The sequence below is a fragment of the Gopherus evgoodei genome, chromosome 5 (genome assembly GCF_007399415.2).
Source record: "Gopherus evgoodei ecotype Sinaloan lineage chromosome 5, rGopEvg1_v1.p, whole genome shotgun sequence".
Taxonomy (NCBI): Eukaryota; Metazoa; Chordata; order Testudines; family Testudinidae; genus Gopherus; species Gopherus evgoodei.
In genome coordinates this window covers 26599748-26613643 of record NC_044326.1, presented here as the reverse complement: position 1 = coordinate 26613643, position 13896 = coordinate 26599748, and the positions used below count along the sequence as shown (strand labels likewise).

Sequence of the window (13896 nt, the reverse complement as noted above, 5' to 3'; positions counted from 1 at the left end):
AAAGTTGGCTGGAACTAGCAGGATCTTGGTGCTGGAGCCTGGTTTTTGTAGCCCTGATGTGCTGGGCTGTGTTGGGGGTCCCGGAACAGTAGGAGTGGCTATAATGTCCTCACTTTAGGAAGCGGAATTTGGGATCTTGGGTACCAAACTCAGTAGGCTCCAGGTAGATCCAGCTTTTACCTTTTACCAAAGGCAACCATCAGCAGGACCTACGCCCCCTCTCTCCCTCCCCTGACTGTCTGCTATGAAATATGGATCAAGTTAGTAAGTAGCAGCAGCAGTTCCCGTCAGAGGCAGATGGATCACTTTCATTTCGCAGGATGATTTCTAACCCCCTCGAGGATTCCCCGAGCAGCCGCAGCCCGCCTCGGAGCGGCGATCGGAAGCGAGTCCTGGGCGTGGAGGGGAGGTTGAAGGCGTGAGAGCGTGGAAGGGGATGCGGGGACTCCCGCCTAGTCCCAGAGCCAGCGAGAGGCAGGGAGGGCTCGAGCCCTGGACGCTGCTGGGAAGTGCGATCAACCGCCTCCCACCCAGCTAGTTGGGCTGGTTTCTTTGTCTGGAGTTCGCCCCCTTCCCCCTTGGGATGCTGGCCGTTCGCCCTGTGGAGACTGTGGCTGGGGATGTGGAAGAAGCTGTGGAATAATATGGGTGGCAACCACTCCCACAAAACTCCCGTGTTTGATGAGAATGAAGATGGTAAGTAAGGAGCTGTCCATTCTCCCGTGTGTTGCCCCAGCCTCAGATTTGCCCACCCCCCTTCTCACCAATCTGCCCTTCTATTGATACTGCCTCCTCTCGCCTCATAGGTTGTGTTTTCCTCCCTATTTCACGTGTCAAATATTTTAATTAAATCCTTAGGTTCGAAGCAACACAATCAGCCTTAGTGGTTCAGGGGCTTGGCACCACTCCCTTCCTTTTTAATAATCTCCAGTTCAAGATTTGTTTGGGTCACTTAGGGGTTTATTGTCCTTGGGTTAAAATAAATAAATGGACTCAGTTAACAAAAATCGGGTCTATCCTATTTTTATGGAGCACTCATTGTTCACTTTTAATGTAGCTAATTGCTCAGTTTCACACTGTCCAGCAGGTTTCACACCACATGTAGTTGCATATGTTTGTGAATGGAGTTTATGTTCTTATGAGTTCAGACTTGAATTGGAGGGGAGTTTCTTTCTATTTTCCTGTCCAACTGACTTTTTGCATTAGCATGTTATTATATATTTTAAATAGTGATGCATGGTCCCACCAACATTATACATTCCCCCCCTACTTTTTGAAACTTTGAGTCTGCTAGGTTACTTGGAGATGTCCCGCTTTCACAGACAATACTACAGCGCACTCTGTATTCTATAGTTAAAGAAGTGCTTTGAACTAGTAGAGAGCTTTTATTAAGTATGATGGTTCTTTAATACTTATATATTATATTTATGTATATTTCTCTCAAAAACAAAACAATATTTAATTTAAAAATTTGCAACTGCTTGAATTCAACCACTGTAGTTTTCTGAAGTAGAGAGAATTTATGTTGTAATTTTAAAGAATAGAAGTATGTCATCACTGGTAACGCTTTTGATGTTATGTGTATACGTGCTATATATTTTTGTATATACGGAGAGTTCACACTGAATTTTGAACCTATTCATTTCCCAATAGTTCTAAACTCATTAAAGGATATAGATTTTATTCAAGGGATGTTATGGTACAACAGATTACATTGCACTATCTTAGTTTCCAAATATTTGTAATGTGTCTGTAATACATCTTTAAAAACTCTCCAGTAATATGATCTTCTGAAGACACTTAAGACTTTTTTATTGTTCTGTCAGTATAAAGGACTCAGGTAAAATTTAAAGTATTTTAAAAAGCAGATCCTCATTTATTCTCATTTCAGACACAAAAGTTGTTGCTCCCTACTTCTCAGCAAAGATTTAACAGCAGACTATTGAGATGAGAGAGCATAATAATAAGACCTCATTATGTTTAGAAAATACATTACAACTTATTTAGTAGGTGACTATGTTTTGTGGACTGATATTGTTGATTGATCTGCATCGGAGCAAAATTGAGTAATTCACCAAGGGTCACTCAGGCTATGTCTTCACTGCAAAAAAGGTATGCGTACATCAAGATAGTTCTCTTAATGTAAAATCCTAGTCGACACAAGGCACAGTAGTTTTTGAGTCCATGTAGCTAGACGAGACAGAGTCCAGGCGGAAGACACAAGGTTGACCTCAGCTAGCTACATCAAAGTAAATACCTGTGCTTTGTCTTCACTAGGATTTTACATCAGGAGGGCTATCTGGAGTTAGCTTATCTCAAGGTAACACATCACTTTTTGCAATGAAGCCCCAGTCATCAGTGCAAATAAACACTTTTCAGTTGTGAATTCATATGAAGAAAACTTCATGCCACTTTGTCCTTTTCCTTCAGAAAACCATTTCCATTGTGCAGTTATTAGTAATTACGCTAAAATAATCATATTTCATATAATGTAGATGTATTTTACTAAGATGTCTATCAAATTATTATTTATTATTTGTTTTTATTAATTCTGGAAGCTTCTAACATCAGCTTCATGTTTGCTTTTAAAGTAGTATGTTTACAACAGACTTCCAGTTCAGAAGAGTTCATTGGTATTGAAATGCTAGCTTATTTTATTAGAAACAATGTTTCTGTTATTTATATAATGGCAGTATACAATGACATTGGCTGAGTTATAAGCATTTAGGGTGGGATTTTCCAAAGTGCCTAAGTGATTTAGGAGCAGAAAACCCCTTGGTCTTTGCAATTGCACCTTCAGGGTTTAATCCAAAACACTTTGTACTTCATAGTGTCACCAGACCCAAGTATGTCACTGAATTGTCTGTTGATGCAATATGAACAGGAGAAAAATATAGTAGCAACTGAGTAGCTTCATTAGTAGAAATGAGCTAATATTGCCTGGTAATAACTATTCTTATCAGTACCAGTTTAATCAAAATGAATGGGAGTTGTATATGCATATTTGAGGGTCTAATTGGAAGAAAATGATTCAGTGTATTGGACACAGTGTTGCTGGTTTCTCCATGTGGTGGGCAAAATAAAGAAATGCATATGTCATATGGCACTCACACATCATAGTGATGGATGTTGTATGAAAACCTAGGCATTAAATTATCTTATAGCATAACTTTGTTAATCTAAACAACTGTAACTTAATGGATCCCTTACATCTAAAGCCTTCTCAATGGGTCACTATGAAACTGCATGGACACAACAGGCACCACACTAGTGCCTGATAAAGCCTGGGCAATTCAGTCACCAATCCCCTTTCCCTCAAAGGAGAATTGAGCTTGATTATGAGGCTCCATTCCCAGGTCTAATCCAACAATAGAGTTTACACCTTCAAAATAATCTCTGCCTATGTCTATGTTTGGGATAGTAATGGCTTAGCCTTCCAACATCACTGTGAAGTGAGTTTTAGAAATTTTTTTGCTAAATTGTTCAAATAAACCACATGTATGTTTTTACAATAAGAGACAGTACATCAATAGTAAACTTGCTTTATATAGCAACTTTAATTTAAGGTGTTCAAAGCTCTTTAAAAACACTTAGATTTACAAAATCCCTGTAAGGCTGGTCAATATTACTGTATATTGTTGCACAATATAATTGTAATCTGGTGTAATAGAAATGAAGCATGGTGACATTAATGACTTAGCAAAGGGCTATACAGTGAGTTCTTGATTTAGTACAGCACTTAAGCACCTTCTGAAGTACCAATGACTTTCCTTAAATCAAGGCCTGAGTCAGTGGCAATGCCTCCAATCATGCTGAAAACAAAGACCATAGGCTTACTGCTGCATTCCTTTCACGAATCATAATCTTATACATTTATAGATTCCAAGACCAGAAGGGACCATTGTAATCATAAAGTCTGACCCATTTGTACTACAGGCCATAAAACTTCCCCAAAATAATTCTTAGAACGTATCTTTAAAAAAAATCCAATCTTGATTTACAAATTGCCAGTGAGATAGAATCTACCACAACTCCCTATAAATTATCCCAGTGGGTAATTACATTCTCTGTTAAAAATGTGCCCCTTATTTGCAGTCTGAATTTGCCTAGCTTCAATTTCCAGCCATTGGGGATTGTGTTATACTTTTCTCTGCTAGACTTAAGAGCCCATTATTAAATATTTGTTCCCCAGGTAGGTACTTATAGGTTGAAATCTAGTTAACCCCTTAAACTATTCGTTAAGCTAAATAGAGAGACTGAAGAAGCTGAATCATTATAAGGTTAGATCAGTGGTTCCCAAACTTGGTTCACAGCTTGTTCAGGGTAAGCCCCGGCAGGCCACGAGATGCTTTGTTTACCTGAGCATCCACAGGTACGGATGCTCGCAGATCCCAGTGGCTGTAGTTCACAGTTTCCGGCCAATGGGAGCTGCAGAAAGGGGTGGCCTGGCTACGGTGACCAGATGTCCCAATTTTATAGGGACAGTCCCGATATTGGGGGCTTTTTTTTATATGGGCTTCTATTACCCGTCACCCCCCATCCAGATTTTTCACATTTGCTATCTGGTCTCCCCTAGGCCCGGCCCGTACCGCTTCCTGCGGCTCCCATTGGCTGGGAACGGTGAACTGCGGCCACTGGGAGCTGCAAGTGGCCATACCTGCGGACACTCAGGTAAATAAAACATCTCGTGGCCCACCAGGGGCTTACCCTGAACAAGCGCAAACCAAGTTTGGGAACCACTGGGTTAGGTTTTCTATGTCTTTAATAATTCCCATGGTCCTTCTCTGAACTCTCTCCAATTTATCAACATCTTTTTTGAGTTGTGGACACCTATAACTGGACACAGTATTTGAGCAGTGGTCACAACAGTGCCAAATACAGAGGTAATATAACCCCACTACTCTTACTCAGGATTCCCCTGGTATGCATCCAAGGATTATATTAGCTATTTTGCACTGGGAGCTCATGTTCAGATGATTATCCATCATGATCCCCAAATCTTTTTCAGAGTCACTGCTTCTGAGGTAGAGTCTCTCATCCTGTAAGAATGGCCTACATTTTTGTGTGTACATGTGTATATTTACCTTTAGCCATATTAAAACACATTGCTTGCTTGCACTCACTTTACTAAGCATTCCAGATCACTCTGTATCACTGACCTGTCCTCTTCATTATTTACCACACCTCCAATTTTTGTGTCACCTCCAGTCTCTATTCATGATGATTTTATCTTTTTCTTCCAGGTCATTGATAATAATGTTAAATAGCATAGGGCCAAGAACCAATCCTAGAAACACACCCACTCTATGACAATTCCCTGTTTACAATTACATTTTGAGACCTATCAGTTATCCAGCTTTAAATCTTTGTCATATGTGCCATGTTTATTTAGTCTAGTTTTAAATTTAAATGTCATGAGGTACCAAGTTAAACATCTTACAGAAATCTATATATATTACATCAACATTGTTACTTTTCTCAACCAAACTTCCAATCTCATCAAAAGAGGGTATCAAGTTAGCTTGACAGGACCTGTTTTTCATAAACCCAAGTTGATTGGCATAAATTGCTTTGCCTTCCCTTAATTTTTTATTAATCAAAGTCCCTTATCAGCTGCTCCCTTATCTTTCCCACATTTAATGTCAGATTGACAGGCTTATAATTATCTGGGTATCTGATTTATCATTTTGAAATAGTGACACAATGTTAGCTTTCTTTCAGTCTTCTGGAACTTTCCCAGTGTTCCAGTACTAATTGAAAATCAGCCAGCTCTTTTAAAACTCTTGGGTGTAAGTTATCTGGCCCTACCGATTTAAAAATGTCTAACTTTTGTAGTTGCTCTTTAACATCCTCCTGCAATACTAGTGAAATGGAAAGAGTGTCATCATATGATCTAACTACACCATCTGTTTCTTTCCCAAAAACAAAACTGAAATATTTATTGAATACCTCTGCCATTTCTGTATTATTACTGTAGAAATCTCATAATGGACCAAAGCACTTGAAACAAGATGTGTGTGTGTGTGTGTGTGTGTGTGTGTGTGTGTGTGTGAAAGGAATGCACAATACTTAAAAATAAATGCTATTTTTAAGTATTGTGACTTGTATGTCATCCTTGGAAAAGCTTCTTTGAAGACCCTCATTTTAAAGGAAGATGTTGAAGTTGCCAGTAGAATGCAGAGAATCTGACAATTAAGTGACTAGTTCACCAGATTGACAGCTTGTGATGAATACATAAAGTATATGAAAAGATATTAATGAATTAAAATGCCTGGATTAACATGGATTAGAGGGGGTTAAGAGTGGTAAATAATGGCTAAAATACAGCAGAAGCTGGAGGTATATAAAAGTGAACAGGCAAAACTGACATGTGAGGTTGTACTTGGAGCCAATTTGGAGCAATGGGTAAAGATCGCAATGAATATAATGCAAAACAGGATATGTAGTGTCTAACTTCTTGTCAATGATCAGATAGCTGCTATCAGCCTGTTGCCACATGACTATAATTGATAATGTTTGAAAGAGCCACATAACAGCTGTAAAGAAGCTGTTCCAATTTAGGGCCAAAAATCTGTGTTTCAGAGAGACCTTTTCATGTTAGTCCATAACTTTAAAAGAACAGTTACAGTAAAATGAGTCAATAAAATGAATTATGAGTGTTAATAAATACAGTGTGAACAAGATAAATTATAATAGCTCTTGATGAAAGTAATGATTTCAGAATGGGGATCACCCTGAGCTCTGAATTATATTTTGTCTATGTAATTCAAACCTTGGTGATTACAATCCACTTTATTTTCTTCTTTAGAAAGAAGAGTATTCTGACTCCCTACTCGCATTTGTCTTTGGGTAAGGAGAAAAAAAATCCCACTTTGACCTATACAATTGCTCCAAAGTCATTTTTCTTTGTATTATTTTAAAAAATAAAATGTAGGGTTTTTTTTTTAAAGCTTTACCACCTGAGCTCAATATCAAGCTACCGAAGACGCTAAATATAAAATTAAGACGCCATTAACATTTTTTCACTTTTGGCTATGTTGATTTATACAATTATCTTTTCTACTTATGTTTCAATCCTTAGCAGCAGTTTCTTTATTATTTATTATTTGTGTTACCATAGTGCTTAGCAGCCCCAGTTGAGGACCAGAATCCTATTATGGTAGGGACTGTACAAAAACAGAACAAAAAATGAAGCTTACAATTGAAGTGTAGGACAAGAGACAAAAGGTGGAAATTGGATCCTGAATGAAAGACTTCAAACTTAGCTACAAGAAGACTGAGGTAAGTTAATAGGAAGGGGGAAAGTGGAGAACTGGCAGATACTATAACCTAACCCAAAGATACCAAGCTAGGTCACAGTCCTGAGAAGACTTGCGCACAGGCTTAACTTTGTGCACTGTAAGCAGTCTCACTGACTTCAGCTGGACCACACACAGTGCACAGCTAGGCACAGATATAAACCTTTGCAGTTCTGGAGCTTTCCCCCGCCCCCCTAAACTGTGTGCACATAATAATACTCAGCTCTTATATAGACTTCTCCTCAGTAGATCTCAAAGGAGGTAAGCATCATCCCCACTTCACAGATAGGGAAAACTGAGCCACAGAGGTGAAGTAACTTGTCTAATGTCATCCAGCAGGCTGATAGTAGAGCCAAAAATAGAATCCAGGTCTCCTGAATCCCAGTCCAGTCCTCCAGTCACTAGGACACACTGATATATATCAGTTCCCTTGCGACAGGAGAAAGTAGTTTAAAAACTATTATCCCTCAGAAAGACCCTTATCTTGGTAATGAACATATTTCCTTAAATAAATCTTGGGGCTTTAGTCTGACACTGCTTTTTTAGGTAGAAACCCCATTGACTCCAATTAGAGTTTTGCACACATCATAATTGCAGATTATTTGCTTTGTAAGCAGAACAGGCTAATGTGTACTGATTTCATCCTCCCCTTCCTGTAAAGAAGGATAAAGCCATCTTTGTCAGTGGAATTTAGTATCCAGTATACTAACCACTTCCAAGGACAATATCAGCTTCACGTGTCTAAGTATTCACTCAGCACGAGGAAATTACTTCACACACACAAAATAATTCTGTGCATGCTCTACATTTGCTGCCAATAGGTGCAGGTGAGAGGAGAAGCCCAACATTTTATATCATGGAACAAAGTTGAGTTTTAGGTTGAGTTTCAGCTGGTTTTGGTTTTTGATATTGCAAAACTAACACTGCACTTGGGTTTGCCCATGTCTAATAGTTTCCTTTCCTTTCCCCTCTGACATGTCAGCACATGCAGTGATACGGTTCTAGTCCAGCTTAATCTCTTGCTCAAGAAAATTGTTGTCAGTGCCTAAAATTCCCAAAATTTTAGCTTCAGAAATCAGAAATTTTGGCCAGGAAAATAATCATGGCATTAGCTCCTTGAGCAGTAAGCAAGAGGTGGTGATGTGGGGGGTTGCTTTGGTTTTTTTGTTTTAGTACTGCCAACTTTTTCCTTTCGTACTCTTGCTTTGCAGACATCTGGCAAAAACAAAAAGTTGTAGACCAATGCCTATTTGCAGGACTTCATCAAGCCAGGAAAAACTGCTATTATACATTGGTCAACATTAGACAGTCAACGCTTGCCAATAGCTTCCACACAAAGGTGAAATGCTCTCAGCATAGAGATATACTCTTGCATCTCTCAGATAGCATAATGTGGCAACTGTTAGGAAATGTTAACTTTCTTCCATTTGTTTTGCCCAAAATGTACCCATCTTTTTCTGTCTCAAGGGCCAAAAGATTTGTTCAGCACTCTAGTCAGCTTCCACTTTGACTAGGGTAACCTCCTCTGGTTTTAATTCCCTCATTGTGAACCCCTCCAGTCTGTCCAGAAAACGGATGCTAAATTTATCTTCCTGCCCTAGTCAGGCCCTGTAACACTCTTCTCAGAATACCTGCCCACTGGAGCCAGTGCCAACGTCCCATCCTTGTCTTTTGGCTACTTCTTTGCATATCTTGGATATGATTTTATTGTGTCTTACCATGTCTGCTCACGGTATCAGCCTCATGCAGTGGTGTGTTTCCCACTACCACTGTCATCTCCATACCTTTTTCTGTGCTATCTATGCTTGAAACTGCCCCCAATCCTAGTTCTCCCATTCTGAACACTGGCCCTCAATCACATCACTCTGAAAGACATGCGTCTTCTGTGAAGCTCAGCCACAAGCTGAGCACTGTCCTCTCTACCTCAACATAGTGTACAAAGATCATAAGGCTGGTAGGGCCAAGTAGCACCTTTTTATAGGTCTTTTCATGTTTGTCCCAACTGTAACTCTCTCGGTTTGTAAAGAGGGATGTGTTTTGCACAGTGTTGCTGAAGATACCAACAGTTCTTAATCAAAAACAGGACCAAGTCATGTAGCACAATGGCAATTATGGATTACGGGCTGTGACTGAGGTCCTAGTGGGGGCCAGCTATGGTCACTCAATTAGGGTGAACTGCAAGAGATGGGGCAGACGATCCCCATAAAGCTGGTGGATATTCCAATACTTAGATTTACCAAGTTAGCATAAAACAACTTCATTACCTCACTGGTTGCTCAGAAGTCCAAACAACACAGTTCCCTTAAAGTGATCCAGCCTCAGGCCTCCATCCAGGTTCCTAAGTCAAATATGATGATTTCTGAAAATCTTATTTCATGATATAAAAGAAAAGATTCTACCAATCCCAAAGGATCAGACACCTTACCTTCCAGGTTACAGATAATTCTTATTAATGAAACTAAAATTTATTAAAAAACAAAAGAGAGGGAGTATGGTTAAAACGTCAATATACATACAGACATACATTCAATTCATTGAGGTTCAGATTCATAGCGGAGATGGTGAGCTTTGTAGTTGCAAAGAGTTCTTTCAGAAATAGTTCATAGGTTATAGTCCAATGTCCAAATCTCATATTCAGGGCATACCAGCATAACTGGGACCTCAGTCTTACAACTCAAATTTCCCCGATGAAGCATAAGCAGATCTGAGATGACAGAATCAGGATCCAAAGCTCTTTTATACAATTTCATGTCCTCTTTGAAAAGTTGGGAGTTCCTCTGGGAACAAAAGGTAATTAGGATGACTTTGAAGGAGGTCCATCACCAGTACTTAGCTATAGAATTAACATAAGGCAATTTGCTTGTTCCTCCACCATTCACAGTACATTTCAAAGAGAGATGAATACTGAGCTATCCCATGTTTACAATTCATTTACCCATTTGGATGTTCTTTTGATCTCTGAACTATCAGAATACAGCATAGACAGGGACTGTTGATTACATTGTGGACCCTACTCATACATATGTAAATACACAAAAACACAAACATTAGCTCCCCACATGTCTTTTGAGGGCTATTTATTTTGCAGGATGTTTAACCCTTTCTAGCCATGCAGCACACAGCCATATGCTGGCATTAGGTAGGAGGAAAAACAGCACAATAAAGACAATGGATTTCAAGAAGGCAGACTTTAGCGAACTAAGGAAGTTGGTAGGTAAGATTCCATGGGAAGCAAGTCTAAGGGGGAAAACAGTTCAGGAGAATTGTCAGTTTTTCAGAGATATTATTAAGTGCACAAGAGCAAACTATCCCACTATGTAGGAAAGCTAGGAATTATGGCAAGAGACCACCATAGCTTAGCCAGGAGATCATCAATGATCTGAAAGTCAAGAGTGCTGCAAAAAAATTGAAAGTAGGTCAAATTACAAAGGATGAATACAAACAAATGACACAAGTAAGTAGGGACAAAATTAGAAAGGCACAAAACAAGATTAAACTAGACATAAGAGCGAACAAGAAAACATTCTATAAATATGTTAGAAGCAAGAGGAAGATCAAGGCCTGGTCAGGCCCATTACTCAATGAGGGGGTAAATAGAATAACAGAAAATGTGGAAATGGCAGAAGTATTACATGACTTTTTGTTTGTTTTCAACGAAAAGTTTAGTAGCAGTTGGACATGTAACTTAATGAATGCCAGTGAAAATGAGGTAGGATCAGAGGCTAAAATAGGGAAAGAACAGGTTAAAAATTACTTATACATGTGAGAGGCCTTCAAGGGACCAGACTGTGATGAAATGCATCCTAAATACATCCTTGTGCACAAGGAGCTGACTGAGGAGGTATCTGAGCCATCAGTGATTATCTTCAAAAAGTCATGGAAGATGGGAGAGATTCCAGAGGACTAGAAAAGGGCAAATATAGTGCTAATCTTTAAAATGGGGAAGAAGGACAATCTGGGGAATTACAGACCAGTCATCTTAAGTTCAATACCTGGAAAGATAATGGAGCAAATAATTAAGCAGTCAATTTGCAAACACCTAGAAGATGATAGGGTGATAAGTAACAGCCAGGAACATCATGTCAAACCTGATAGCTTTCGTTGACAAGCTAACAAGCCTTGTGTATGGGGTGGGGAAGCGGTAGATGTGGTATATCTTGACTTTAGTAAGGCTTTTGTTACTGTCTCACATGACCTTCTCATAATCTAACTAGGGAAATACAATTTAGATGGAGTTACTATAAGGTGGGTGCATAACTGGTTGGAAAACCATTCCCAGAGAGTAATTATCAGTAGTTCACAGTCAAGTTGGAAGGGTGTCCAGCAGAGATCAGTTCTGGGTCTGGTTCTATTCAATATCTTCATCAATGATTTAGATAATAGCAAAAAGAGTACACTTGTAAAGTTTGTGAATGATACCAAGCTGGGAGGGATTACAAGTGCTTTCGAGGATAGGATTAAAATTCAACATGATCTGGACAAACTGGAGAAAAGGTCTGAAGTAAATAGGATGAAATTCAATAAGGATAAATGCAAATTACTCCATTTAGGAAGAAACAGTCAGTTGCACACATACACAATGGGAAATGACTGCCTACAAAGGAGCACTGTAGAAAGAGGTCTGGAGGTAATAGTGGATCACAAGCTAAATATGAGTCAGCAGTGTAACACTGTTGCAAAAAAAGCATATATCATCTAGAATGTATTAGCAGGAGTATTGTAAGCAAGACACAAGAAGTCATTCTTCAGCTCTGCTCCATGCTGATTAGTCCTCAGCTGGAGTATTGTGTTCAGTTCTGGGTGTAACATTTCAGGAAAGATGTGCACAAACTGGAAAAAGTTCAGAGAACAGCAACAAAAATTCTTAAAGGTCTAGAAAACATCTATGAGAAAAAATTAGGTTTGTTTAGTCTGGAGAGGAGAAGACTGAGAGGGGATATGATAACTTTTTATGTACTTGAAAACTGTTACAAATAAGAGGGAGAAAAAATGTTCTCTTTAACCTCTCAGGATAGGTCAAGAAACAATGGACTTAAACTGCAGCATAGGTGGTTTAGGTTGGACATTAGGAAAAACTTCCTAACTCTCAGGGTGGTTAAGCACTGGAATAAATTGCATAGGGAGGTTGTGGGATCTCCATCATTGGGGATTTTTAAGAGTGGTTAGACAAACAGTTGTCAGGGATGCTCTAGTTAATATTTAATGATGCCTTGAGTGCAGGAGACTGGGTGTCATAAACAGATAGTTAGGGGTTAATGTCTCTTTTACCTGTAAAGGGTTAAGAAGCTCAGTGAACCTAGCTGACACCTGACCAGAGGATCAATCGGAAGACAAGATACTTTCAAATCTTGGTGGAGGGAAGTCTTTGTTTGTGCTGTTTGTTTTGTTCTTTGTTCGCTCTTGGGGCTAAGAGGGACCGGACGTGCAACCAGATCTTTCTCCAATCTTTCTAAAATAGTCTCTCATATTCAAAATAGTAAGTACTAGCTAGAAAGGCGAATTAGTCTTATGTTTGTTTTCTTAACTTGCAAATGTGTATTTTGCTGGAAGGATATTTTACCTCTGTTTCCTGTAACTTGTATCTTAGGCTAGGGAAGAGGGAGTCCCTCTAGTTTATATAAGCTGAAGACCCTGTAAACATTTTCCATCCTGGTTTTACGGAGGTAATTTTTACTTTTTCTTTCTTTAATTAAAAGCTTTCTTTTTTAAGAACCTGATTGATTTTTTTCCTTGTTTATGACCCAAGGGGATTGGGTCTGAACTCACCAGGGGATTGGTGGGGGGAAAGGAGGTGGGGGGAAGGTTAATTTCTCTCTGTTTTAAGATCCAAGGAGTTTGGATCAGTGTATCTCTCAGGGTAACCCAGGGAGGGGAAAGTCTGGAAGGGGGAAGGAGGGGGAAGAAGGGGGAATGGTTTATTTCTCTCTGTTTTAATACCAGGGAAGGTTTTGGGGGACAGGGAGTGTACCAGACACTGGAATTTCTGTTTGGTGGCAGCGCTATCAGATCTAAGCTAGGAATTAAGCTTAGAAGGGTACATGCAGGTCCCCACTTTTTGAACACTAAAGTTCAAAGTGGGAATAATACTTTGACACTGGGGTAGATGACCTCTCAAGGTTCCTGCCAGTCCTACAGTTCTATCATTATGTTTGTGTACCAGAGATTGCACTGGCTTCCAATTTATTTCCAAGTGCAGTTCACAGTGTTGGGTTTGATCTGTAGAACTGGCTGAGTTGCCTTCCCTGTTGATTCTGCAGCTCAGACTTTTCACTGCTGGCAACTGTGTTCTCAGTGCTAGAACCCGTATATCTTGAATCTGTTTAATCCATCAAAGCCTATGTTTGGAAGCCTTCACTGGATGTTGTAAGACTTGTCTGGCTTATCTGTGGCTTGATTTTGGTATTAGGGAATGTCAGGGATGAGGCCTGGTAACTAACAGGTAGTTTGCTGTAGTCTGGTTAGTAACTGGATTTTAATGACATAAGGCAGCAGGGGTATTGGCAAAAGACATCAATATAAATATCTCCATACATAAATCAACCAGTACAAATGAGTAGCCCAGAATCTGTAAGACACTTGGACAGGCTTGTGTTTTTCC

At 39.4% G+C, this 13896-nt stretch overlaps 1 protein-coding gene across 2 annotated transcripts in view; it reads left to right on the top strand.

Annotated features, from left to right (window-relative positions):
- Positions 1-311: 311 nt before the first annotated feature.
- The window catches only part of STK32B (serine/threonine kinase 32B), a 257437-nt gene continuing 243852 nt past the window's right edge, over positions 312-13896 (top strand). Inside the window, exon 1 of one of the 2 annotated variants that reach the window (XM_030565483.1) lies at positions 312-696. In XM_030565483.1, coding sequence (XP_030421343.1) covers positions 621-696 — 76 coding nt within the window. In that variant the 5' untranslated portion in view covers positions 312-620. The remainder of the gene's footprint in view (positions 697-13896) is intronic. The other variant, XM_030565484.1, reaches the window with a different exon arrangement.